The sequence below is a fragment of the Sordaria macrospora genome, chromosome 2 (assembly GCF_033870435.1).
Source record: "Sordaria macrospora chromosome 2, complete sequence".
Taxonomy (NCBI): Eukaryota; Fungi; Ascomycota; class Sordariomycetes; order Sordariales; family Sordariaceae; genus Sordaria; species Sordaria macrospora.
The window spans coordinates 4,323,577-4,346,095 of NC_089372.1; the positions used below are offsets into that span (position 1 = coordinate 4,323,577).

Below are 22,519 nucleotides of genomic sequence, written 5' to 3' on the forward strand. Positions count from 1 at the left end.
GTTCTAAACTAGTATCAAGATGATCACTTGACCGAAATCCCCTAGTGCTCTCTGCAACACACTGATCTCTATCACATCTTTCTAGCCTTCAGTATACTCTCCTCTAGTGCCCTCCTCTCCTTGGCCTCCTTCCCATTCCCACCGCACCTACAGGAGCGCTATACAACTTGGCGGCTGTGCTAACCACCAGACCGCCGTGCCTCTAACCCCGAGTGTGGAAGGTCAGAGGATGATCTCCTTCGTGGTCATTAGGGAAACGACACAAGGTGTGCGGTGGGTGTTCTTGCCCAGGCTGCGGTTTGGAGGCGTGGGAGGGGTAACACACGGGAAGCACGACTTTCTTGACAGTTGATAGAAGTGTGTCTCTCGACCACCCTCGTACTGCACCCACTCCTCTCCAATGCTTAGCTCCGTTGACGATCTTGTCCCGGTCCAACGAGTCCGGCCCATTTGTGCTTAGCGAGACTAAACTAGTCTCCGCATTGTTTGGCTCTTAGCTGCCGTGTTCCTGGCCCAATGTCCCCGAACCTTACCCAGTCGATCCTGGCCGCCCTCCATCTCTGCGGAGGAATTGAGACAAAATCCTGGTTGACGATACATCGGGAGGGAGAAGGGAGTAAGCAGTGTGGGTGGGTGGTTGGATCCATGGAGGGCCGCGCGGTGGAAGGGATGTTTGTCCCCTCTTCACTATTTTCTCGACGGACGGCCACATGGTGTCTCGGCTGGTGATGGTGTTGAGTATAAAAATCACGACGTGCCCGCTGTCTCCCTTCTCGACTCTCCCTTGCAGCAGGCACAGGTTCAGTGTTACTCCTGATTCTCGCAAGGGCCGGATCCCGTGGACTGTCTTCTCTTCTCTCTGGAATACCCATCTCTCCAACTCAAGATGAAGGCATCTCTGTTTTTGGCTTCCGCCCTGGCGGCCACCGGTCTGGCGGCGCCCTCAACGAGCCCTCAGGTGGCCAAGAGAGGCAAGTCCACGACAACTACACCACCTCATGATATGCACCGGAAGCTAACCAGCCTTCTCCAGTCACTGTCACCGCCAGCGAGCTTACCAAGCTCGATTACTGGGCTGAGCAAGCTGCCACCAGCTATTGCAACAGCAACAACGCTGCCGGCGCTCTGATCGCTTGCTCCAGCAATGCTTGCCCTACCCTCGTCAGCAACAAGGCCAAGACGATTGCCTCTTTCCAGTAAGAGGCTCCATACAGACACAGTCCTGATAATGAAGCTTCTAACAAGTCAAAAAAGGGGTACCGTCACTGATATCCGCGGCGTCGTCTCGGTTGACCCTGTCAAGAAGGTTATCACTGTTTCCTTCAGGGGATCCTCCTCAGTCCGCAATTGGATTGCCAAGTAAGTCGAACACCGAGTCCGTATCCTGTACCACAGGAGGGCCTCAGCTGACATCCATCCAGCGTCGTTTTCGTCCAGTCCTCCTGCAGTGACCTCGTGAGCGGCTGTCTCGTCCACACCGGCTTCTACACCGCCTGGAAGGAGGTTGCGACCAAGGTTACCGCGGCCGTCAAGTCCGCCAAGGCCACTTACCCCAGCTACAGCATCGGTGTGACTGGCCACTCTCTCGGCGGTGCCGTCGCTACCGTTGCCGCCGCCTACCTCCGTAAGGCCGGCTACACCGCCGACCTCTATACCTTCGGCTCGCCCCGCGTCGGTAACAAGGCCTTCGCCGCTTTCACCACCAGCCAGTCCGGCGAGGAGTACCGCGTCACCCACGACAAGGACCCCGTGCCCCGTCTTCCTCCCATCGTCTTCAACTACCGCCACACCTCCCCCGAGTGGTGGCTCAAGGTCCCCTCGCCCACTGCCAGCCAGGTCAAGATCTGCACCGGATACGCCAGCATCAGCTGCAACGCCGGCACTCTTGGTCTGGAGGTTGATGACCACCTCGACTACTTCGGCGGCATCGCGGACTGCTCAGCTGGTGGCTTCAACTGGAAGAGGGACGACTTTAACGTTGCTGCCTCCAACGTCTCTGATGAGGAGCTCGAGGCTCGCTTGAACACGTGGGTTGCTGAGGATGTTGACTATGTCAACAGCAACAACCTGGAGACCGAGGCTTAAACGTGGAGATTGTGAGAACCAAATAAAGTAAAATAAGGGGTAACTCTTGTGAAGGACGGAAAGTTTGGAAGATAGCTTTTTTTTTTTTTTTTTTGGGATAGTAGCAATGATACCCCAGTGAAATCACCTTTTTCCTTTTTTTTTTTTTTTTTTTTTTTTTGGGATACCTTGGTGTCTTATGACGTGATTTCGAAGAATATCTCTGAGAACTGCCACTTGGCAGTCAAAGTAACATCTGGACTAAATAGAAAGAACTGAAGAGTTCGAAGTCAACCTCCACGGTAGGTACGTCGGATTGCATAGATAGAACGGATAGATTTGCACAAAAATTGCTCGCTTGCGCCCAGAATTCCGTCCCGAAAGTCATCATGTGTATGATATATAGTTCCTAAGTCCTGTCAGGTGGAAAAGACATGTAGCAAAGGTGGGCAAAGAACTTTGAGTGATTGATGGGTGGGTATAACAGGTCGTATTTTTCATAATATACAAGTGCTCTCCTTCACCTAATGGGTAAGAGAGGAAAGGAAAAGACAGGGAGGAATGTGAGGTAAAGGCTGAGATGAGATTCGGTTACCATTCGATGGACCATTGAGAGAGTGCAGACACAAAGTCAGACACCTTAACAGAGCTCGTTCGTGTGGTTCGTTCTGGCCTCGTCTGCGGCTGTAATACAGTGACGTCCCAGCATTCCAGTAGGTATTCTCCACGGTTGACCAAGCTTCCAAGCTTTTGAGTCCGGTTCCCCCCTCCCATAAAACGTCTGCGTGGGTTCTTCGTTCGCTCGCTATGCTCCTCCCGTCGTAGATGTCAGGTCGAAACGATCCGAAGTATGGAAGTTTGGCCCCCCCTCTTCCTCTTCCTTCTGCCCATGTAACCAACCAACCACCTCTTCGTGACCTGGCTGGCTGGCTGGGTCTGTAATTCCAATTTCAAGAAGCGGAAGAGTCGGTCGGTCGGTCGGTCGGTCCAGTCGTATACCAGCTGAGTACCAGCTGAGCCAAACTCAACAGGAGAAAGTGGAAAATGTATGGGTAGTCGAACGGATGAACGGACGGGCAAGCCTCGCTCGATTTCGGATTCCTGCAATTCCCTCCGTTTCCTTTCCCTGTTGCATCCTTTGCGTCCATTGCCTCCTTTGCTTCCCTTGCCTCCCATACTGGCTGCCGTCCCTCCCCTCCCCTCCCCTACTCAAACCGTCGAAGGTCCAACGTCTCAACATCTCAACACCTCAAATAGAAAGAGCCAAGTGCAAATTAAGCACTCAACCTCAGTCTCCCCTTAGCCAATCTCCTCTTCAGCGTCTTCTGCCCGTTCTTGGTCTTGATCCTGCTCAGGAACCCGTGTCTGCGCTTCTGCACCAGCCTTGTCGCGCCGCTCATCGTCGGGCGCGGGCCGCAGCGGATCTGGGAGCCCAGTCCCGAAAGGGCCGGGTGGGAAGAGACCAAGGAGGAGGCGGAGAGGACGTCGAGGACTTCGCCATCAAGGCCGGTGGTGACACTGGAGGAAGCGGAGGGCGCAGTGATGGCTTGGGGAGCGCGGAAGACGATCGTCGTGGTACTGGGAGAAGAAAAGGTGGGGCGGAGGGAGGGGAGGATGGAGAAGGAACTGGATTGAAATTCATAGCACATGGGTTAGTGTGGAGGACTTGTGTGAGGTAGGCGAGGTATGCGGAATGAAGGAAAGCAAATGGTAGGGCGCGCAGTAGACGGTTAAACGTACCGAGTGGCAGTCTTGGGGAGGAAAGCGCTCGGCCTGAAAGCGGCCTGGAGGACCGACGAGAAGATTCTGGACATCTTGTCGGCAGATGTGGTCGTCGCCGGTGTGGTGGTGGTGTTGGTGGTTGACGTCGAAGAAATGCGGGGTGAAATCAGGACCGGGCGAGGCCGAATGCGCCGGGACGAACAACAACTGTTTCGGGAACGGATCCTATGGGGGTGGTTCGCGACGAGCGGGCGCGGTTGCTGGATCGGCTCCGTCCAAAGTTCGATTGATCGGCCGGGGTCCGGGGAGGCTTTTTGCACCCGGTTGCCAGCTGCTGTGGAATAACTTTGAGGGTTAGGGTTGTGTATATGTCCTACCGCAACCCGTCACGGCTTCACAAGGTCGTAGCATTCAAGATCAACGCAGGGCAGATTGACGGCGAATAGCATAAAGAAAACCATGGTTCATAGTGGAAGGACTATCCAGTAATTGGCAATAGATTCTTTCTAGCTTCTCTATGAAATGACAATTCAAAGGTAACGTAGAGTAGGGTACTCTTTTACTGATGGGTATGATATCCTTCCGCTTGTGATGACCACATCCCAGCTTTGTTTCAATTCCTCCTCAACACCCCCACTTCCATATCCCTACCCCAACTTAGAGCTCATCCCGCCCAGTGGCAGTAGCAACATCAGTCTTTTCATCGACCTCCTTGGCCTTCTCCTTGAGCTCAACCTTTCCGGTGGACTGCCAGTTGAGAGCCTTCAGTCTCTCGGTAAGGATGGGGTGTGAGAAGTGGTAGGTGGCGAACAACCAGTCGGCATCCATGGTGCTAAGGTTCTGGATTTGGAGCTTGATCAAGGAGCGAGCGAGCTCGGCATTGTAACCAAGCTTGTTGGCGAACTCGTCGGCCTGGAACTCAAACTTGCGGCTGAGAACGTTCATGCCAAGCTTGATGAGGGTGTCGGTAGGGCCAAGAACATCCGAGAAGAGAAGGAATCCAACGATGATAGGGTGCACCGTGTGGAAACCAAAGTCGGCATAGAGGGAGTTGTTGTTGATGAAAACGGAGAAGAGGGAGAAGATGGCGAAGAAGTGGGCCTGTGCATTGTTAGTCACAATTCATGGCAAACAGCGGAAACGACAACAAAGGAGCATCCGCTTACCTGGGAGATGCCAAAGAGGCTAGTGGTATGACCCAACTTCCAGTGACCCAATTCGTGCGCAAGAACTGCAACAACCTCCTGGGTCTCGCTCTTCTCGATCAAGGTATCGTAGATGACAATGTGCTTCTTCCAGGGCATGCCAAAGAAGTAGGCGTTGCTGTGGGCGCTGCGCTTGCTGCCATCAATGACGTGCAACTCGGAGAGAGGGAACTTGAGCTTCTTGGCCAGGTCCTCGACGCTGCTCTTGAGCTCGCCCTCCTCAAGGGGAGAGAGCTTGTTGAACAGGGGCAGAATGAAGATGGGGTAGATGGTGATCATGACCACCTGGAGACCAGCGACGAAAACCCAGAGATAGTAGAAGAACTGGTTTCCAGTCTTCTGCACGATAGCCAAAAATCCGGCGAGGATCGGAGGCGTAAGCACAAAGGTCAAGAAGAGGGACTTAATCTTGTCGGTAATCCATAGCTTGGCAGACGACTTGTTGAAACCGAACTTCTCCTCCAAGACGAAAGTGTGGTAGAGGCTAGTCGGCAGCGAGAGGATCTGGGAGATGACAACGAAGGACAGGACGAAGACGATAGATTGCGAGATTTCGCCCGAGAACCGGGCTGGCGCGAACCGAACGAGGAGGTTGCCGGCGAATGACCATAGCTTCGGGAGGACGTCGAACTGATAGAACAAGATGTTTTGGATTTGACCGTAGATACCGCTGAAAAACTCGAACTTTGCCTTGGCGCGCCCGTATGCCTATATATGTATATGTGTGTTAGAAACCATAGCCGGTTGGCCCGTAGCTGGGGGATGATATCGTACCTGACTCTTGTCGAAGACCTCCTGGGACACCTCATGCTCCAACACCTTGGGGACCTTCGTCTTCTTGAGGACCTGATACTGACGATAACCGAGGACACCTTCGATGAAATAGTTGGCGAGAGAGAAACCGATGATCAGCTTCTTCCAGGGGAAGAGAGGCCGGTCGAGGAACCTCGCGAGACGCTGTCGGTTGGAGAGTGCCATGTTAGCCGATGCTCCCCTTGGATGTTAGAGAAGGGTGAATTGGCAGAACGTACCTGAAGAAACTCCATCATCGCGCAATAAGGGCGTGTCTACTTGAGGCGCCGCCGAATGCGCAAAATGGATGTTTGTTGGAACAATGAAAGTCAAACGACCGTGTCAGATTGTCCGTCGCATTGGTTATAAGCACAATGCCAGCAAGGTACAAACAGTAACAACAACCTGTCCTTGCTCCAGTTCCGCTTGAAGCTTCCTTGCAGGTACGTACCGTTACGTATGGCGCAGCCACACAGTTGATTGACAGATGGTGATTGGGTTAATTTTGGACTCGCCCCACATAGTCATCCTTATCGATAAGTCTTGTCGTAGAGGTTCCCCGCGAGCGCAGCGTGGTGTCTCCAATGCAGTTGCCGGGTTACCCTACGAACTCTCGGATGTAAACAGTGTTTGTTGTTGACATCAAGATGGTTTCTAACTATCTGTGTGGAGGTATATCGCTTGGTCTCCTCGGTTTATGCTCATAGACTCGGCGGTCGGGATCACGAGGATGGCAAGTATGATAGGAGAACAGAACGTTACGAGCGCCGGCTGACCTTACCATCGCTGACTTGCCACTAGGGGAGCACCGTCATAGAAACATAGAATTGAATGCATGCTAGGTATTCTTCAAAGGGTATAAACATCGTGGGGCTTTTGAGCTTTTCGGGACCCTCCATTTCCTCCAGTACCACATCTCACTCTCTTGGGATTCTCATGTTCGCTTGTATCCTTTCCAGTAGCTGCTCCCGGGTGTCCGACTCTTGTGGATGAAGATTACGCTGGAGATGATAACAATTAGCTCCCAACATTAACTTCGGGTTATTTGTCTGCTTGTAACTAAGCACGGAAACTCACCAGTGTAAGCCATCTGCGCATTTCCTCGCGAGTCCATTCCTCGGGATTGCCCTTGGGGTCGGACTGGTCTTGAGGGAAGACGTCGCTCCCCCAGATAGACCATGCGGCGACTCCCGTCACGATGCCGGCGAACGCTATGTGGGGTTAGTTAATGTTTCGGTCGACTGCCAACTGTTGAACAAGAAGCTTACCGAGAAATGCGTTCTTGCTCGCGGAAACTATCAGCAAAGATTCGACAAGCATGATTGATTCGGTATGTTGAGTTGTGGTGAAGAGATAAAACTCACTCGTGATCTCAAAGCTTTATCCAGTGGCGTGGGCATGTTTAAGTAGTTCGGAAGGGGATTGTCTTGTAAGTGGTGGTTAGGCAAGAGGGGTAGGCGCGCTGTTAAACATTAACGCCCAAACTAAGTTGGCTGATGAGGTGGCACTTGATCTGGAACAAAAAGAAGCTCTAGGTAAGACCGCGTGATTGATTTCTGGTTATATACTATATGGGTACACAAATTGAAATCGTGTCCTCGAAAGGCCTCCACGAGTTGCGACCGAGCTTCAAGGCGAACTTTCGCAATCAGATGTTCCAGATGGTCCAACGGTGACTGTTCGTTGGATTGAGGTGAGTCGACGCCACACGAGCTCCTGCGTCACAGCGTCTGCCAAAGTGAAAAGCAGTTCCCCAAAAGTGCAGCATCAGCCACACTTGGAGCTTGCGCTAACGCCGGCATGTGTGATTTGGGAGAAGTGACAGCGGAAACAAGGGTGCATCGCGTTAGCGGCCCATTGCCCGCACGCACCCCCGCCAAGCCACTCGCACCGCCCAGGCCCCAAACCCACACAAAATTATTTCCATAGTACCTAAAATTCATCCACGCTCCTGAACTCCGTTGTCGTCGTCACCACAAGTACGGGAAGTCCAGCACCAAGTCGCCAAAATGCCTCAGGAAATCGGAGATATCAAGAAGGTACGTCGTCATGCTGAAATTGTGCATGTCTGCTGCAATTGGGACTTCTTTGCTGACTTTCGTTTCAATCACAGTTCATCGAGATCTGCCGGCGCAAGGACGCTTCCGGTATGTTTGGCTGAGGGCCTGTCCGAGAAACACCATCGCGAAAACCGAACGAAATTCTAACAGAGTCGCTTTCAACCTACAGCCGCCCGGATCAAGAAGAACAAGTCCACCCAGCAGATCAAGTTCAAGGTCAGGTGCCAGAAGTACCTGTACACCCTTGTTCTCAAGGACTCCGAGAAGGCTGAGAAGCTCAAGGCTTCCCTTCCTCCTTGTACGCTCTCCCCGACCCTGAATATCTGATCGAGAGGAAGAGATGGACAACGAAGGATAGCTGCGAGAGAATGATGGAACTAACATGCCAACCTAGCCCTCACCATCGCCGACGTTGCTAAGCGCAACAAGAAGCAGACTGCTTAAATTTCCCGACAATGAGGAAATGATGGCTGCTTTTGGGCGACTGGGAAGCGAATGAATGACGATTTCAACTGCCTGGTTCTGGTGCTGGACATTTAATTCTCGCGAACTAAGACGGCGTTCTCGGATCGGGGGAAACCTTCATGGGATTGGGAACAGGAGCAATTGCGGGAGCAGTTGCGGACAGGTCTTCAGAGAAACGCGATGACTATTTAGTTGTCAAGGTCTCAGCGACCGCAAACCAACCCCTTGCAGAGGGTCTGAATACACATTCATGAGCGACCAATTTTTAGGACCCGAGACCCGCGCATTTTTCCAACCAAGTGTCTGAGTGACAAGAGAGGCACTACAGGAATCGCCTGTAGTGCTGTGTTTCCACCGACGAAGCGATGCCAGCAAGCTGACCGTACAGGAACGACTCGGACGACGCAGCGAACTCTTGCGTATGACTTTCGACACAGGACCACCCGGAAACCAGCATGAACTCCTCGCCATCCGCCTCACGATCGGCAACGTGCCCGCTTTTGACCAAATGAGGCTGTACGACCTTTGCCATGCTGGCCTTCACCTTCTCGAGCGTTTCGGCAAATATCTCCTTCTTTTCGGCGTCGACAACGAATCGTTCAAGACCGATGACCGGGCTATCGAGGAGCGCAATTGTGTCTTTGCTGGTAGCAGCATGGCTATTACCAAAGATGTCGGTATCCAAGTGGAAAAGGCCGAGTCCGCCTGACTGGTTGGGCGGCCCTTCGTTTGCGATGATCTTGGTCAAGTTTGAACCCTCCATCAGCTGCTTGTTGTCGTCGCTGAGGATCCATTGCCAATGCTCCTCCACGGAGCCCCAGTTTGTTGTGATAGTTATCTGCGTCTCGTCGCTGATCCCTCGGAAACAAGCTACGGCCCGTGCCGAGGCGGAAGAGGGGCGATCGGGAAAAGTGCGGGCGTGCCATGCCTCTTGGATAGGAGTGGCTCCGCCGAGGGTGTCTCGGAGGGTAGAGTCGGTGACCCCGGCGTGAACGCGGAGGATGGCGATCTCGGTGACGGTCATTGTTGAGATATGCCTTTGCAGTAAAGCCGGTGTGTGAGTATGAGCTTCAGGGCCTCAACGCTTTGCAATGCAGCAAATTCTGAACTTGGTAACAACATATGCGTGTAGTGGTTAAAGTTCACTTTATAGTCTCATTCATCCCGGCAACAGGAAATACAAATTAGGCTGCTTCGGAATTCGTATTCATACGCGACACACTTTGGGCGTTCCATGGATTATATGCACCTTTCCAGGAATCGTGCCGTCCATGTTTACCACATCCTTCAGATCATGTCCATTATGATGCTCTGTGATTCAACGTCAATGGGAGCTGTGCCGGTCGTCACCCGCGCAAAGTGTATGAGCAGCAACTATGCTACAAAGCTTGGATGCGATGATAAGTTTACAATCATCTTCACAAAAGATCCCTGCTGATGTCGGAGATGTTACCGCGGGAGTTCTCGGCAAATGGCACAACGATCTTTGTAAATCGGGCATCTCCAAAGTCTTCGGGTTGCGGTGCATATTGCCAACTCATATACCTATGCACATCGACAAACATGTCGAAACGCAGTTGAAGCCCTCGTCATTACCCTAGCTCATCTAGGTAGAATATAGCCAGGAATGAACCCAACAAACCGAGTCTAAACAGGAAAAGTCCAGGTAACCACCTGACATTTGTCGATTGGAATTCACAGCTTCGACAACAAGCGTGGTCTAGCCCTAGGTCTAGGGCAGTTGGGAAACGGCAAGGATTCAGACTTGTGGACTTTCTTCGTTGTTCTTCTCCAAGACCCTGGTGTTTTGTTTATCCTGCAGAACCAAGAGAGATACTGGGTGATGCCACGCTTTCTTTTGCCTGTTGCAGTCCAGACTCGACTGACGATGGGGCAGTTGTCAGTTGAGTGAGGAGCCTGAAGCAGCAGAAGCTCCCCTTGTCCAAAGCCCCTGTTGTTTTGTGATCTCCCGATGTTCCCCCCTCTGCCCCTCCCTGTTTGAGGCGTTGTCCAGTTCACCGGAAGCTAGCGTTGTGTTGAGAATCCAGAAGGCCGGAAAGCGCCAATCAACGGCTTTGAGAAGGAAATCCAGAGCTAGAAGCCCCCCTGTCAATAAAGGTCCATGATGACAACCCCTTTTCTGTATGGAAAGTAGCGGCTTCGGCGTGCGGGCTGGAATTTCCAATGGCAAAGAGTTTTGATTAGGCGTAGATAGTTTCGGTTGTAGCGGACAGCAGGGAAAAAACAAGAATGGCATCAGGCACCGTTGCTGTTGAATAGGGATAGGGAAAAAAGGGAAGATATCTAGAACCCACCGACCTCTCTCTGCTGGTGTACATAAAAGCTTCTCTGGCTTTATCGCTTTGACTCCGGACCCCCTTTCCCCACGTAACGGGGCCCCTTTCTTACACACTCTCCGCCCGCAGTTGCTTCAATCACAAGTTGGCACCCCTCGCTCGGCACCCAATCAACCCAAGTCAACACCAATTGACAACGCCATCCAACCTCAAACTCTGACTTTGCGCAACCTCAACACGGCACGTCTGCAAGATTATTTGCATCGCAAACGTCCTGGGGCTTGTCACCTTGTGTAACTTGTGGTCATCTGGCGTATCAGGAACACCAATCGCCCTCGTCCGCAGCCTCCGCATAACATCCGTCGTCTGGACCTTGCAGACTCCGAAAGCAAGAAAAAGATCGGCAGTATATCAGCAACCCCCGTTTCGCCCGCTTGCTTCACCACCACACCTACGCCGCGATACCCTCACTTGCTTCGTGGACCTATCTGTCCTCTCGAGTCCCCCAATTCCTTTAGGGCTCCAATATCTTACATACCTCTACCCTATCTAGGCAGCTTCGGTTGCCTTTATTGCTGATTCACGGCCACGCCGACTCGCTCTTCATCACCTCAGCACCACGGCACAGTTCTACCTCAACGTGAACTAGTACTCAGCCATCATACCTGTTGGCGATTCCACAGTTCAACCAGTTGCGCCGGATCTGTACATATAGTCCCTCTTTGAAGGACCCCTCCCGCTTAGCATTGTTGTTGGCGTTGGTGTCGCAAACACATACCGAGGGTCGCTCGGGTCGATTACGTACTACATACACACAAAGAAAACCACCCAACCATGGCGGAGCAAGAACCCAACGGAGTCAATGGATTCCAATTCGAGTCCGAGCAAGGAGACCAACACATAAACGGCGGTGCGAGCGAAGCCGTCAACGGAAACACCAGCAATGGTGGTCTCAGAGTGACCATCCAAGAAAGCGCCAGCAGCTCCGTCAACGGGGGCTCTCCTACCAGCGGCACAATAACACCCATACGAAAGAAGATGGAGCGCAAAAAATCCAGTCCTATGATGCCGACTTTCATGGTCTCGGCGCCAGGAAAGGTCATTGTGTTTGGAGAGCACGCTGTGGTTCACGGCAAGGTATGTTGAGTGGGCGCAAAGTTCGTATGGGTGTCAGAAAAGGGGGGTAAACATCATCAGAGGCTAACAGCTGTTTCTGTTTTAGGCTGCGATTGCTGCCGCCATCTCCCTGCGGTCTTACCTGCTCGTCAACACGCTTTCCAAGTCTAAGAGAACTGTAACGCTGAAGTTCCCCGATATCGAGTTCGATCATTCGTGGAATATCGACGAGCTCCCATGGAAGATCTTCCAGCAACCAGGGAAAAAGAAGTACTACTACAGCCTCGTCACCGAGATCGACCAAGAACTCGTTGACGCCGTACAACCCTTCCTCGCCGATGTCTCGATAGACAAGCCCGCCGACATCCGCAAGGTGCACCAGAACTCGGCCGGCTCCTTCCTCTACATGTTCCTCTCCCTCGGCTCGCAGTCGTTCCCCGGCTGCCAGTACACATTGCGCTCGACGATTCCCATCGGAGCCGGCCTGGGCAGTAGCGCTACCATTGCCGTCTGCTTGTCGGCAGCGCTCCTTCTCCAGCTTCGGACACTGTCCGGTCCCCATCCCGACCAGCCTCCCGAGGAGGCCAGGCTACAAATCGAGCGCATCAACCGGTGGGCATTTGTCTATGAGATGTTCATCCACGGCAACCCGTCGGGCGTGGACAACACGGTATCAACACAGGGCAAGGCGGTTGTCTTCCAACGGACAGACTACAACCAGCCACCCTCCGTGCGGCCCCTGTGGGACTTTCCCAAGCTCCCGCTGCTCCTCGTAGATACCAGGACGGCCAAGTCAACAGCGCATGAGGTCGCCAAGGTGGCCACGCTAAAGAAGAAGCACCCGCAGCTGGTGGGCACGATCCTGACCGCCATCGACCAGGTCACGCACAGCTCTGCGCAGCTGATTGAGGAGCAAGGGTTCAACACGGAGGATGAGGAGAGCCTGAGCAAGGTGGGCGAGATGATGACCATCAACCACGGCCTGCTGGTATCGCTGGGCGTGTCGCACCCCCGTTTGGAGCGCGTGCGCGAGCTTGTGGATCATGAGGGGATCGGGTGGACGAAACTCACTGGTGCGGGCGGTGGCGGATGCTCCATCACGCTTCTGCGGCCGAATGTGCCGCGCGAGAAGCTCGATAAGCTGGAGAAGCAGCTGGATGAGGAGGGGTACTCCAAGTTCGAGACAACACTTGGTAGCGACGGTGTTGGCGTGCTTTGGCCGGCTGTACTGAAGAACGGCATGGATGAGGACGAGGAGGGCGGCATGGAGATTGACCTTGAGAAGTTCCTCAGCGCGGACAGTAACGAGGCGCTTGAGAAGCTTGTCGGTGTACACGGTGACCGGGGCGAGCGAGAGGGCTGGAAGTTCTGGAGGGTTGAGAACCGGGACTAATGGGTTGGACGGTAATAGAGCCCGTCCCATGTTTTTGTGTGCAGGCAAGCAAGGGATGACAGGCAAGGTGTTGAGGGTTTCTCATCCCACGATACCTAAAAGGAGCTGGCAGCAGGAGGCAATTCCCCTATTAAACTTCCTCACTTCAGTTGTACATATCGCGTTCTATTCTTGCTGGGCGTGAAGGTGGAAAGATTACTACGTAATGAGTATTACCTATTTAATAAGGTGTATATACTAAAGGATTGTCTGGAAGGCAATATGAGGGAGTTGCTCGCTGGTGAGGAGGAGGTGAAGTGACTGAGCGGGAAGTAACAAAGGTACTAGTCTATGTACTTCAGGGGCACCTTTTGGGATAAGTACAGCAGAAGGAATAGTCAGGAGAGAAAAAAAAAGGGCGACAAGCGATGTTTGCGGTTACCATGAAGATCATGATAATCCCGTGCATATGATGTTTTAAGTATTGTGCTAGCTTGGAAGTAGCGATTGTTTTGTTCAATACGCCATCGGCTTCTGACGTTCTCGTCACTTATGTTTGTATCTTATCACAATCCGACGACCGCAAATCAATGGGTTCAGCAAGGTCCCCGTTCCGCTTTAAGACCCCACCATTTCCCCCTTAGCAACCACCTCATAAACAATGCCGCCCAAAAGCAAAGCGGCCACAAAGCCCAAAGCAACCGAACGTAAGTTTTCTTTTTCGTATCCTCGACCTCGAGAGTTTCCTGTTTGTCTTTCTACCCTGTTTTCTGCTTGCAGTTAGTCCGTCTGTTGAGTGGTACAATACTTGAAGAAAGGTGTAGCTAACCAGGAGCGCCTCCTCCATTCAAAGCAGCTCCAGCGACAACCAATCCCACCACTACCACCACGACGAATACTAGCCAAACAGCATCATCGCAGGAGCCATCAGAACCTACCACTGTACTCGAACGTAGCCAACAACGTTACGAAAAGACCCGTCCATTCGAAGCTGCCCGTCGACAACACGGACTCAGCAAACTCTCCAAAGAAGACCAGAAAGGTTGGATCTGCGATCAGCTCCTCCATCTGACCAACCGCCTGCCCGCAGCTAGCCGCGCTCGCCTCCTCAGCCCTAAAGCGTCCAAGGAGATTTGGTGGACCATCAACGGGACCAACTCGATCGTTCGCGGACTCAAGCAGCAGCCGAAAGCACATACTACCTGGGGCACCGACCGGAACGGCCACGACGTCGGCAGCTATAGCATCGAGCGGTTCGACGAGAGGATAAAGAAGCGGGCCGCCTTGACAGCGCTCCAAGTGTCGAGCAGAGTATTTCGGGAGAACGTTGAGCGCGAGAAGAGAGGGTTTGTCGACGCTAGGTCCGGGCAGGAAATTATTGTTACGGAACGAGAGATCGACGAGGAAAAGGTCCGACGAAGCAAGATGACTGCGCTCAAGAAGGAACTGTACGGCGAGATCACGGGGAAGCTGGCGAGCAGCGTGGACTGGGAGGATGTGGTGCCTACCCCCCATGAGGAGCCAGAGGGCGCGCTGGCGGCGATTGCTTATCCGGCCGAGTATGCTGAGGGTATGTTTATGTCTCCTTCCCTTCCTCCCCTCCCATATACTACTATACTTTGCCATGACAAAAGCTAATTCCTCCCAAAAACAACAGCAATGTCCTACCTCCGCGCCGTCATGTCCAAAAAGGAGTATTCCCCCCGCTGCCTCCGTCTAACCGAACACATCATCGGCATGAACGCCGCGCACTACACCGTCTGGCTCTACCGGGCCGCCAACATCTTTGCCCTGGGCCTCTCCATCCCCGACGAAATCGAGTGGCTGAACGAAGTCGCGCTCGCCAACCTCAAGAACTACCAAATCTGGCACCACCGCCATTTGCTAGTGGAGCACTATCACCCCACCATCGCCTCGGACGCCGAGGCCCTAGCCCACTTCGCCAAACAGGAGCGTGACTTCCTCATCGCCATCCTCTCGGAAGACACCAAGAACTATCACGTCTGGTCGTACCGCTCGTGGCTGGTGGGCAAGCTGGAGATGTGGGAAGACTCCGAGGAACTCAAGTCGATCGAGACGCTGATTGATGAGGACGTGCGCAACAACAGCGCTTGGTCGCATCGATTTTTCCTCGTTTTCTCCAACCCCAAGTACGCTACGCCGGGCAAGGGCGCGACGGAAAGGGATGACAAGGTCACCCAGGAGTTGGTGGACAGAGAAGTGCAGTATGCCCAGACTAAGGTATACCTGGCACCGCAGAATCAGAGCCCGTGGAATTATATGCGGGGCGTTTTGGTTAAGGGTGGTCGGCAATTGGCGAGCGTGCAAGAATTTGTGGAGGAATTTGTGGTGAAGCTTGGAGAGGGTGATGACCAAGAAGAGGTGAGGAGTACGCATGCATTGGATTTTTTGGCGGAGATTTATGCGGAGAAGGGGGAGAGTGAGAAGGCGGATTTGTGTTTGAGGAGGTTGGCGGAGAAGTGGGATCGGATTCGTCGGGGGTATTGGGAGTGGAGGAGAAAGTGTTTGACACAGGGTAGTAGTGAGAAGGTGGTTGAGGAGAGTGAGAAGGCCGAGGAGGTTACGGTGGTTTAGGAGGCTGCTTCGAATTTGGGGGAGGATTGGGAGGTTATTTTAAGAAATGGATAATATCGGAGTGGGAACTATAAGTAGTATCGAAAGCAGTCATAGGATAGCTCCCAAGTAGCGAGCATACTGTTAAGGTCAAGGGCACCTGGTAGAGGTAGTTTGGATTATTCAATGTAGGAATACCAAGCGGATCACTTTGTTAGTTGTGTTGTAGAAAAATCAATATGGACTATTGACTATTCTCTGACCGTTTGGATACCTTCTATCATGTGTATTTCGTGCGATCGGTTGCTCATATGTTCCATTTCTCTTCGAGTACCATAGAGCGATATTTGAAATCCTTCTCTTTTTCCGTCCCTGACGCCAAATTCCATAAGCTACCGTAAACGCTGAAGCAAAGCACAAAAAACCCCTTTGATATATCCCTTCTATAATTCCCCGCTTGTCCCCTTTTCGCTCCTCCCACCTCCGCTCACCACATACATCCTCACGTTGCTTCCAACCACCTTCATCATCCCCTCATAGCCGCGGTACCCTCTAGTACGCCCTGTAAGTATGACTAGCAACCAAATACCTCTTGTGGCCCTTGAACTTGGGCCTCGTGACAAAGTCCCAATTGGGCACCAACACAAAGACATCCGAGAAATGCTGCTTCGGCGGCGTCCCCTTTTCCTTTCCTCCAAACACCACGCTGCCCGCCACAGTAACAACCATCATCAGGCGTGCGTCCTCCGTCCTTTGCATCAGCTTCGCGTCGGTAGCAGCCTGGATTTCCGCCGGCGCAGCAAACCGGTAATCCTTGTTGATAACGTGCACGTCGAACCCCTCGACCTCGTACTTGACTTTTCCCTTGGAGCCGGTAAAAGGAATCAGGCGCTGCTGCTCCAGCAGAGCGTCCCACTCTTCGGGCGTGGCCACCACGGTGCCGTTGATGCAGATGTCTGCCGGCGGGTGGGACGCGGCCAGATACTTGGCGTTGGAGTTAACGTAGGCGGAGGTGATGGGCTTGCCGTCCGTGAGTTGCGTATAGTACCAGTCTGTGAAGGCGCGGGCGGCTGTTTTTGGGTGTGTTAGTGTGTGTGAAATAGGTGGTGAGAGTGGGTGAGTGCGTGGGAGAGGGTGGGTTAAGTGGGCATACCTTCGCCTGAGGAGCGGATTATGGCTTCATCTTTTGTGATATTAGCCATTGTGTTTTTGGGCTGTGGTATGAAGAAATATCTCTTCTTGGTTTTTAGTTGGGTTGGCAGGGGGTTGGGCGAGAAGGACTCTTTGCTGGTGAGTCCCGCTGGTATGCTTCGCTGACGCTGATGGCGATGAAGCTATTTTGATGACTTCGCTGGTGGTGAAGCAAGGGTCCAAGAATTTGTTGTAGAACCGTATATAGAGATGCTGTATAGCGATGATTTGTGATAATGCTTGATAGGGTTCGCCTGGGAAGTAATTTGTAGGGTGGGCGTCGAAAATGAGGTTTGGAGGTTTGGTGATTGAAGTGAAGTGCAAGGTGAGTGAATGTTAAAAGGACGTAGAAGTGGGCCCCTTTGAATGCGCTTTGCCTTCCCTTTGGCTGCACGCCGAGACTTGTTCCACCCGCAGAATGCAGGTTGCAATGTTCCACCTTTCCCCAAGCACAGTGTCTTTAGCCGTATCACATGCAAGCAGGACTAGTTCGTACACTCCGTACGATGTACCTATTGTCTTGTGAATATATTATTATTTGATTATTATGCGTTGTTGGTCGTCCGTCATCCGTCTTTTAATGTATGTAATTCATCCAACGTCAGTCATACCCAAAACCCGAGCCCGAACCCATGTTTCTATTCCTTGAGTAGGAACTCCTCAATATCCTTATCCTCTTCCTCCTCCTGGGTCTCCCGAAGTCTGTCCTCCTCGGCCTCAATGAGCTTCTTGATAACCATGCGCTGTCTCCTGCGGGCCTTCTTGCCCCAGTCGGCCGCCGAAGACTCTCCGTTTTGCGCCTCGTCGTCTTCCGAGTCGCTGTCCTCACCGGGAAGACGGACCATGGCCTTTTGTCCGCGCAGCTCGTTGGGGGAGATGGTGCCCCTGATGGCTTCAGCGGACTCGTCTTCGTGCTGCTGCATCTGCGCCTTTCCGCCGAGCTTGATGATGTACGGGCGCAACAGGGCATCTGTGATGGCGCATTGTCAGCTGCTGTACTTCTTTAAATATCTTTACGCATCTGCGCTCTTGGGAATGAGGCTACTCACAAGCTCCGACAATGATGATCAGGCGAATCCACTTCTCTGCGGTCATGCTGGCAAAGGTGCCCTTGACATTGTTGGAGATACGATCACCCAGGACCGTTACGACATGAACTACTCCGTCCATCTTGATCCTTTTTTTTGTTCGAGCGTGGTTTGGTTGGTTATGTGGTGGTGTCTTTAGGCTTCTTTGCGCAAAGGGCGGTGGGAGTGGAGGTCGCTTTGGTGTACTTGCGACAACTCTGTTGTAAAGAAACGGCGGATGGAAAGCTTTCGCTGACTGAACTGATTAAAGTACGGAGAAGAAGATGTTTAGTTTGAAGAAGGTATTACATAGAAGGATCCGAGGTTGCCGGAGTTGAAGAGAGAAGAAGAAGAGAAGAAGACTCTAGAGTTCTGTTCTGAAAAGGAGGAGGGTAGAAAAAAAGTGTTGAACTGGCAATTGGCACTTGCGAACTTGCGGCGGGCTGGTGAGTGCTCCATAAATCCATCCTCTGCGCGAGAAACGTCCACTCGGGACGCCGACGGCACGGGGACCGACCGCTGATATGGACGTACAGGTTACATCAACTTCGGGGACCCCACCAGCGCCGAAGGGCCATTCCCTAATGCCCCACCGAGCATGTCCCTTGGCAGGCACTCGGTGGAACTTTAGCCGCATTACGTAATCCACTTTACGGCAAGTGCGAGCCGCAGGGTTACCCCACTACCGACGCGCTCGACGCGTCTCCCCCAACGAACATCATTGAACGAGCGCTTGAACGAGGGGTGTATTTTTGTGAGATGAGTGTGTAAGTCAGCCACTTACATAATCCGAAAAATGGCCGACGCCTCGGGTGAAGACGTCCAGGAGGTAGGTTTCCTTCTTTTCCGTCAGTAAGCCTCACTTCAGATGTTAAACAACAGCAGCGTCTCAAATCAGCCCTATGGTTCGCCATAGGCAAGATGGTCGACGATGAGTCGCTTCGTCGCAATATGAATGCCACTCCCCAGTTCATCGGAGCTCTTACCGAGCTTGTGTGGACTCAGATAGGTACGCCATTTTCTCTTAGCTTAGACAATAGGTGCTTTTATACTGACTTATGGGCATCAGAAAACGTCGCCATCGATTTGGAAACCTTCAGCCAACACGCCGGGCGTACCACTGTCACCACAGATGACGTGCTTCTGCTTGCTAGGCGGAATAGCGACCTTCAATCTGTGATCAAGGATTGTGTTGACAAGCTCAAGGCTGCCAAGGTCAAGGAGAAGACGAGGGCTGGGAAAAAGAAATAGGAGAGAGGCATCCAGTACAGACAAGCTTCGGTCTTCGGATTGGGCCAAGAAGTTTAAAAGTCTTCTGTGACTGCTTGAGGCAGGGTGAGTAAGTCATGACAAGGATGAGGTATGGAAGAGGCTTACTGAAGCAAAGGGCCAATATGGGACTTGGCCGACACTACACACGCAACATTGATACCCTGGGAAGCGAAAAGAGATATTATGGGATATTTGCGTTCTCACAGAGAACAAAACTTCATTGACAACAAGGCAATCAGCAAACCAGACGCCATCATTCAGTCTATACGTGTATGTGTTTCAAACTTGGTATCACATTATTTCATCCCATGTCAAAAAGGCTCTACTGCTACTTTTCCCAGCCCGTTCTTTATGCTTTCAACAGTTCAAAACAAGAAAATCTACGCATCAGCCATGGCCAAATCACCATCCTTCTCTTCGACCGCCGAGGGCGCCAAGCTCTCCATCTCCTGCAGAGTGTACTCGACAAGGTAACTCTCATCGACCAGCTCTTCCGTGCGCTTATAGTGCCTCTCGGTATACACCCTCAACGCATTGAGAACCTCCTTCAAACTCTTCTGACCCCTCGCGCCCTTGACCGATAGGTTGGAGAACTTGCCGGCAGGGTATAGTCGGACGAGCGCCCAGAGGATGCGCTGCGCCACAGGAGCCGTGCGCGCGTTGGTGTTCCAGTCGCGCAACCTCAGGAGGAGAAGGAAGATCTGCTCGTCCGAGAGATTACCAAGCACCTGATCAACGGCCTTGATACCGGAGAGAGAGCCCTCTTCGGGGGCGTTGGTGGTCACCACATTGGTGAAGATACCCAGCAGACGACCGGGGTGGTTGAGCTGCAGGGCCAGGATGATGGCGTCACGGTAGGCGCCGGCGTGGATGTAGTTCTCGAGCTGCTGCTCCTGCTCGACGAGCTTGAGGGCGGCGGAGGAGGCGGCAGCGTGGGTCTCGGCCGTGGTATCCTTCCAGAAGGTTACACGGGAGTCGGAACCACCAGACACAAGCATGTTGGTCTTGGGGTGCGCAGTGAGCGTCCAGAGACGATCCTCGTGGTTGTCGAGCGTGCACTCGGTCTCGCCCAGGTTGGCGTCCCAGACCTTGACGAGGGAGTCGGCACCCGCAGACGCGAACTGAATGCGCTGCTTGGCCTTGGAGGCGGCAGCAGCAGCCTCGTCTTCGCCGTCGGCGGCCTTGGGAAGGCGTAGCCAGACAACCTTGAGGACGTTGTGAGAGTGGCCCTCGAAGGTGCGCAGGCAGGTGTAGTCGGAGAGATTCCAAAGCTTGATGGTCTTGTCACCGGAACCGGTCAAGATCACACCCTTGCCGGAGACGGCGGTGCCAGTCTCGCCTTGGATGGCGGGCATGCCCAGAGGCGCGAACCGGACAGTCCAGACACCCCTGCGGTGACCCTTGAGGATACCCACGACTTCCAGTGTCGCGGAATCCCAGATTTTGACCGCCTTGTCTTGTGATGCCGAGGCAAAGCGCTTTCCATCGGGGCTGATGTCGAGAGCGTTGATATCCTTCTCGTGGGCTAAGCGACGGAGACTGGTTGAGACAGCTCCCTTTTGTGATGTTCGGGGAATGTCGCGCTTCTGAACGAACCGATCCTGGGAACCGGAGATGAGGAACGCGGGTGGGTGGTCGAGAGGGTTCTTGAACGCATCCGAGTTCTCGGGGGGTACGGTCTTGGGGAGTGCGACAGCGCCGACGGATTCGATGTGACCGGTGAAGACTGCATAGCACTCAAAGGAGTTGTTGGCTGGGTCGACCCTCCAGAGACGAGCTGTGTTATCCTTGGCACCACTGGCAACCCAGTGACCAGACCAGTCAACGTCGAGAGACATGACAATATCCTCATGTCCCTTCAGCAGAGCTACGTCATGACCAAAGTATGCCGCACCCTCCTCCTCCTCGCCCAGCTGCGGCTGCTTATCCGCCACAGAGACAAGTCTGATATCTTCGGAGTTGGTCGCAAGAGCCATGAGAGACTGATCGGGCAAGAGGTAAACGAGGTCGAGAATTTCGTCGTGCGTTCCCGAGATGCGCCTGAAGGGGTCCAGGGGCTTCGTCGACTTCTTCGCGGCATCGGCGGCCGAAGGTGTGCGGTAGAGGGCGATAGTAAAGTCGGACTGGGCGCAAACAACGAGGTTCTTGTGGGGCAGAGCAAAGGCTGATACTATCGACTCGGCTTCCGACTTGGCGTCTTGCTTTGCTGTAATCTCTTGGTGTGTGGTTGTGTCCCATAGCCTGAGAAGGCCACTCGTGCCGGCCGAATACATCAAGCTTCCGTTGTTAAGGAAGCCAACAGCTTCGACGCCTTCGTGGCGCAACATGGGTGTTCCCCTCCAAGCCCCCTCCTTCCATAGCCATACTGTCATCGTCTTGTCTCTGCTGCCGCTGAGAAGGGCATGTAGTTCTGGCGAATAGTCAAGGCTCTGTACGTTGGACTCGTGCGCTTCTCTCCTCGAATTCGGGTCGGCGTAAACGGGGTAGGTCTTGCGTTTGCTGAGATCGAATACCCGAATCTTGCCGTCCTGTGTGCCGTAGGCAAGGCGGAACTTGGAAGCGATGCTGTCATCCTGAGTTTGGTCCTCATCCGCTGTGCTCTTTCTCCTGTTCTTCTTGTTCTTGTTGCTGGATTGGTCCTCGAGAGCGGCGATCTCGAAGAAGTGAAGGGCAGAAATAAGGACACTCGGGCCGCTGACGGTATGGGTAACGTATCCTCCGACAATATCCCAGATCTTGATGGCGCCGTCGGCAGCACCAGTGGCGAGGAGGGTGCTGGTTCGGTCGACGGCGAGGACAACGACGGGGGTGGCGTGGGGCTTGGTGGTGCGTACAAGGGTGGCTTCGATGGAATCGTAATCTGGTGAAACCTTCAGGGAGTATATGCGCATAGTAAGAGAGCGAGAGCAGATGATCAGGTGGGAGGCCGAAGGGGTGATTGTGAGGGTCGAGATGGGCTCTCCATCGCCCTCGATCTCGGCGAGCTGCTTGCCGGTGTTGAGCTCTGTGAGGACGGCCTGCTCGCCGAGGGTGGTCGCGAGGATCCTAGCGCCATTGTCGAGGGCGACGGAACCTCCTGTGAAGATAGGCTGGATGACATTGTTGACCTCAAAGGTCGTCTTGGTGGTGGTTTGCCTGTACGCCATTGTGAAGGAGTGTCTGGCTGGCTGTACAAGTGGATTAAATCAAACAGAGGGCAGGAAGAGGGGTTGCGATTGCGCGCCGCCGCCTTTGGATTCTGCTGTAGAAGGTACACTGCAGCAAACTCCCCAATTCCAAAAACTTTTCGCAAAAAATGCCTGCCGCCTGCTGATAAGACCAA

The 22,519-nt window shown here is 53.2% G+C and overlaps 12 protein-coding genes across 12 annotated transcripts; 5 read left to right on the plus strand and 7 right to left on the minus strand.

Moving 5' to 3' along the window:
• Positions 1-787: 787 nt before the first annotated feature.
• Positions 788-2,205, plus strand: SMAC4_03086 (uncharacterized protein). The gene is made up of 4 exons (XM_066089886.1): positions 788-971; positions 1,034-1,196; positions 1,255-1,359; positions 1,422-2,205. Exons 1-4 carry the CDS (start codon positions 887-889, stop codon positions 2,083-2,085), a joined length of 1,017 nt encoding a protein of 338 aa, XP_065946199.1. The 5' UTR covers positions 788-886; the 3' UTR covers positions 2,086-2,205.
• A 1,044-nt stretch (positions 2,206-3,249) lies between these two features.
• On the minus strand, positions 3,250-4,044 carry SMAC4_03087 (uncharacterized protein). The gene is made up of 2 exons (XM_003349451.2): positions 3,805-4,044; positions 3,250-3,690 (listed from the first exon to the last, which is right to left on the minus strand). The coding sequence occupies exons 1-2, from the start codon at positions 3,876-3,878 to the stop codon at positions 3,339-3,341; spliced, it is 426 nt and encodes a 141-aa protein (XP_003349499.1). The 5' UTR covers positions 3,879-4,044; the 3' UTR covers positions 3,250-3,338.
• Positions 4,045-4,251: 207 nt separating this feature from the next.
• Positions 4,252-6,097, minus strand: SMAC4_03088 (uncharacterized protein). Its single transcript, XM_066089887.1, has 4 exons — positions 6,023-6,097; positions 5,766-5,948; positions 4,953-5,699; positions 4,252-4,887 (listed from the first exon to the last, which is right to left on the minus strand). The coding sequence occupies exons 1-4, from the start codon at positions 6,038-6,040 to the stop codon at positions 4,444-4,446; spliced, it is 1,392 nt and encodes a 463-aa protein (XP_065946200.1). The 5' UTR covers positions 6,041-6,097; the 3' UTR covers positions 4,252-4,443.
• A 603-nt stretch (positions 6,098-6,700) lies between these two features.
• On the minus strand, positions 6,701-7,103 carry SMAC4_13274 (uncharacterized protein; the record flags this gene model as incomplete). The annotated part of the gene is made up of 3 exons (XM_066091348.1): positions 6,701-6,784; positions 6,861-6,994; positions 7,052-7,103. The coding sequence occupies 3 exons, from the start codon at positions 7,101-7,103 to the stop codon at positions 6,701-6,703; spliced, it is 270 nt and encodes an 89-aa protein (XP_065946201.1).
• A 626-nt stretch (positions 7,104-7,729) lies between these two features.
• SMAC4_03089 (60S ribosomal protein eL38) lies at positions 7,730-8,557 on the plus strand. Its single transcript, XM_003349453.2, has 4 exons — positions 7,730-7,822; positions 7,897-7,930; positions 8,013-8,141; positions 8,238-8,557. Exons 1-4 carry the CDS (start codon positions 7,793-7,795, stop codon positions 8,285-8,287), a joined length of 243 nt encoding a protein of 80 aa, XP_003349501.1. The 5' UTR covers positions 7,730-7,792; the 3' UTR covers positions 8,288-8,557.
• Positions 8,558-8,630: 73 nt separating this feature from the next.
• SMAC4_03090 (uncharacterized protein) lies at positions 8,631-9,452 on the minus strand (the record flags this gene model as incomplete). Its single annotated transcript, XM_003349454.2, has 1 exon — positions 8,631-9,452. Exon 1 carries the CDS (start codon positions 9,330-9,332, stop codon positions 8,631-8,633), a length of 702 nt encoding a protein of 233 aa, XP_003349502.1. The 5' UTR covers positions 9,333-9,452.
• Positions 9,453-9,880: 428 nt separating this feature from the next.
• On the plus strand, positions 9,881-13,563 carry SMAC4_03091 (uncharacterized protein). The gene is made up of 2 exons (XM_003349455.2): positions 9,881-11,742; positions 11,828-13,563. The coding sequence occupies exons 1-2, from the start codon at positions 11,440-11,442 to the stop codon at positions 13,112-13,114; spliced, it is 1,590 nt and encodes a 529-aa protein (XP_003349503.1). The 5' UTR covers positions 9,881-11,439; the 3' UTR covers positions 13,115-13,563.
• A 57-nt stretch (positions 13,564-13,620) lies between these two features.
• SMAC4_03092 (uncharacterized protein) lies at positions 13,621-15,905 on the plus strand. Its single transcript, XM_024655368.2, has 3 exons — positions 13,621-13,800; positions 13,947-14,663; positions 14,751-15,905. The coding sequence occupies exons 1-3, from the start codon at positions 13,755-13,757 to the stop codon at positions 15,686-15,688; spliced, it is 1,701 nt and encodes a 566-aa protein (XP_024511264.1). The 5' UTR covers positions 13,621-13,754; the 3' UTR covers positions 15,689-15,905.
• A 314-nt stretch (positions 15,906-16,219) lies between these two features.
• SMAC4_03093 (uncharacterized protein) lies at positions 16,220-16,869 on the minus strand (the record flags this gene model as incomplete). The annotated part of the gene is made up of 2 exons (XM_003349457.1): positions 16,220-16,737; positions 16,821-16,869. 2 exons carry the CDS (start codon positions 16,867-16,869, stop codon positions 16,220-16,222), a joined length of 567 nt encoding a protein of 188 aa, XP_003349505.1.
• Positions 16,870-17,389: 520 nt separating this feature from the next.
• Positions 17,390-18,339, minus strand: SMAC4_03094 (uncharacterized protein). The gene is made up of 2 exons (XM_003349458.2): positions 17,908-18,339; positions 17,390-17,828 (listed from the first exon to the last, which is right to left on the minus strand). Exons 1-2 carry the CDS (start codon positions 18,026-18,028, stop codon positions 17,497-17,499), a joined length of 453 nt encoding a protein of 150 aa, XP_003349506.1. The 5' UTR covers positions 18,029-18,339; the 3' UTR covers positions 17,390-17,496.
• Positions 18,340-18,604: 265 nt separating this feature from the next.
• On the plus strand, positions 18,605-19,405 carry SMAC4_03095 (uncharacterized protein). Its single transcript, XM_024655366.2, has 3 exons — positions 18,605-18,754; positions 18,811-18,934; positions 18,995-19,405. Exons 1-3 carry the CDS (start codon positions 18,722-18,724, stop codon positions 19,174-19,176), a joined length of 339 nt encoding a protein of 112 aa, XP_024511263.1. The 5' UTR covers positions 18,605-18,721; the 3' UTR covers positions 19,177-19,405.
• A 172-nt stretch (positions 19,406-19,577) lies between these two features.
• Positions 19,578-22,343, minus strand: SMAC4_03096 (uncharacterized protein; the record flags this gene model as incomplete). Its single annotated transcript, XM_003349460.1, has 1 exon — positions 19,578-22,343. The coding sequence occupies one exon, from the start codon at positions 22,341-22,343 to the stop codon at positions 19,578-19,580; it is 2,766 nt and encodes a 921-aa protein (XP_003349508.1).
• Between the last annotated feature and the right edge of the window lie 176 nt (positions 22,344-22,519).

Bases quoted from the DNA above. Each gene is read 5' to 3' on its own strand.
- SMAC4_03086 (XM_066089886.1), top strand. From the start codon at position 887: ATGAAGGCATCTCTGTTTTTGGCTTCCGCCCTGGCGGCCACCGGTCTG. The intron at 972-1,033 runs GCAAGTCCACGA...AGCCTTCTCCAG, and splicing joins CCCTCAGGTGGCCAAGAGAG to TCACTGTCACCGCCAGCGAG. The intron at 1,197-1,254 runs GTAAGAGGCTCC...AAGTCAAAAAAG, and splicing joins AAGACGATTGCCTCTTTCCA to GGGTACCGTCACTGATATCC.
- SMAC4_03087 (XM_003349451.2), bottom strand. From the start codon at position 3,878: ATGTCCAGAATCTTCTCGTCGGTCCTCCAGGCCGCTTTCAGGCCGAGC. The intron at 3,691-3,804 runs GTACGTTTAACC...ATTTCAATCCAG, and splicing joins CTCCCCAAGACTGCCACTCG to TTCCTTCTCCATCCTCCCCT.
- SMAC4_03088 (XM_066089887.1), bottom strand. The intron at 5,700-5,765 runs GTACGATATCAT...ATACATATATAG, and splicing joins AGGTCTTCGACAAGAGTCAG to GCATACGGGCGCGCCAAGGC. The intron at 4,888-4,952 runs GTAAGCGGATGC...AACAATGCACAG, and splicing joins GCCTCTTTGGCATCTCCCAG to GCCCACTTCTTCGCCATCTT.
- SMAC4_03089 (XM_003349453.2), top strand. From the start codon at position 7,793: ATGCCTCAGGAAATCGGAGATATCAAGAAG. The intron at 7,823-7,896 runs GTACGTCGTCAT...TTTCAATCACAG, and splicing joins AAATCGGAGATATCAAGAAG to TTCATCGAGATCTGCCGGCG. The intron at 7,931-8,012 runs GTATGTTTGGCT...TTCAACCTACAG, and splicing joins CCGGCGCAAGGACGCTTCCG to CCGCCCGGATCAAGAAGAAC.
- SMAC4_03091 (XM_003349455.2), top strand. From the start codon at position 11,440: ATGGCGGAGCAAGAACCCAACGGAGTCAATGGATTCCAATTCGAGTCC. The intron at 11,743-11,827 runs GTATGTTGAGTG...TTTCTGTTTTAG, and splicing joins ACGCTGTGGTTCACGGCAAG to GCTGCGATTGCTGCCGCCAT.
- SMAC4_03092 (XM_024655368.2), top strand. From the start codon at position 13,755: ATGCCGCCCAAAAGCAAAGCGGCCACAAAGCCCAAAGCAACCGAAC. The intron at 13,801-13,946 runs GTAAGTTTTCTT...CTCCATTCAAAG, and splicing joins AAAGCCCAAAGCAACCGAAC to CAGCTCCAGCGACAACCAAT. The intron at 14,664-14,750 runs GTATGTTTATGT...CAAAAACAACAG, and splicing joins TCCGGCCGAGTATGCTGAGG to CAATGTCCTACCTCCGCGCC.
- SMAC4_03094 (XM_003349458.2), bottom strand. From the start codon at position 18,028: ATGGACGGAGTAGTTCATGTCGTAACGGTCCTGGGTGATCGTATCTCC. The intron at 17,829-17,907 runs GTGAGTAGCCTC...GCGCCATCACAG, and splicing joins GATCATCATTGTCGGAGCTT to ATGCCCTGTTGCGCCCGTAC.
- SMAC4_03095 (XM_024655366.2), top strand. From the start codon at position 18,722: ATGGCCGACGCCTCGGGTGAAGACGTCCAGGAG. The intron at 18,755-18,810 runs GTAGGTTTCCTT...AAACAACAGCAG, and splicing joins CGGGTGAAGACGTCCAGGAG to CGTCTCAAATCAGCCCTATG. The intron at 18,935-18,994 runs GTACGCCATTTT...TATGGGCATCAG, and splicing joins GCTTGTGTGGACTCAGATAG to AAAACGTCGCCATCGATTTG.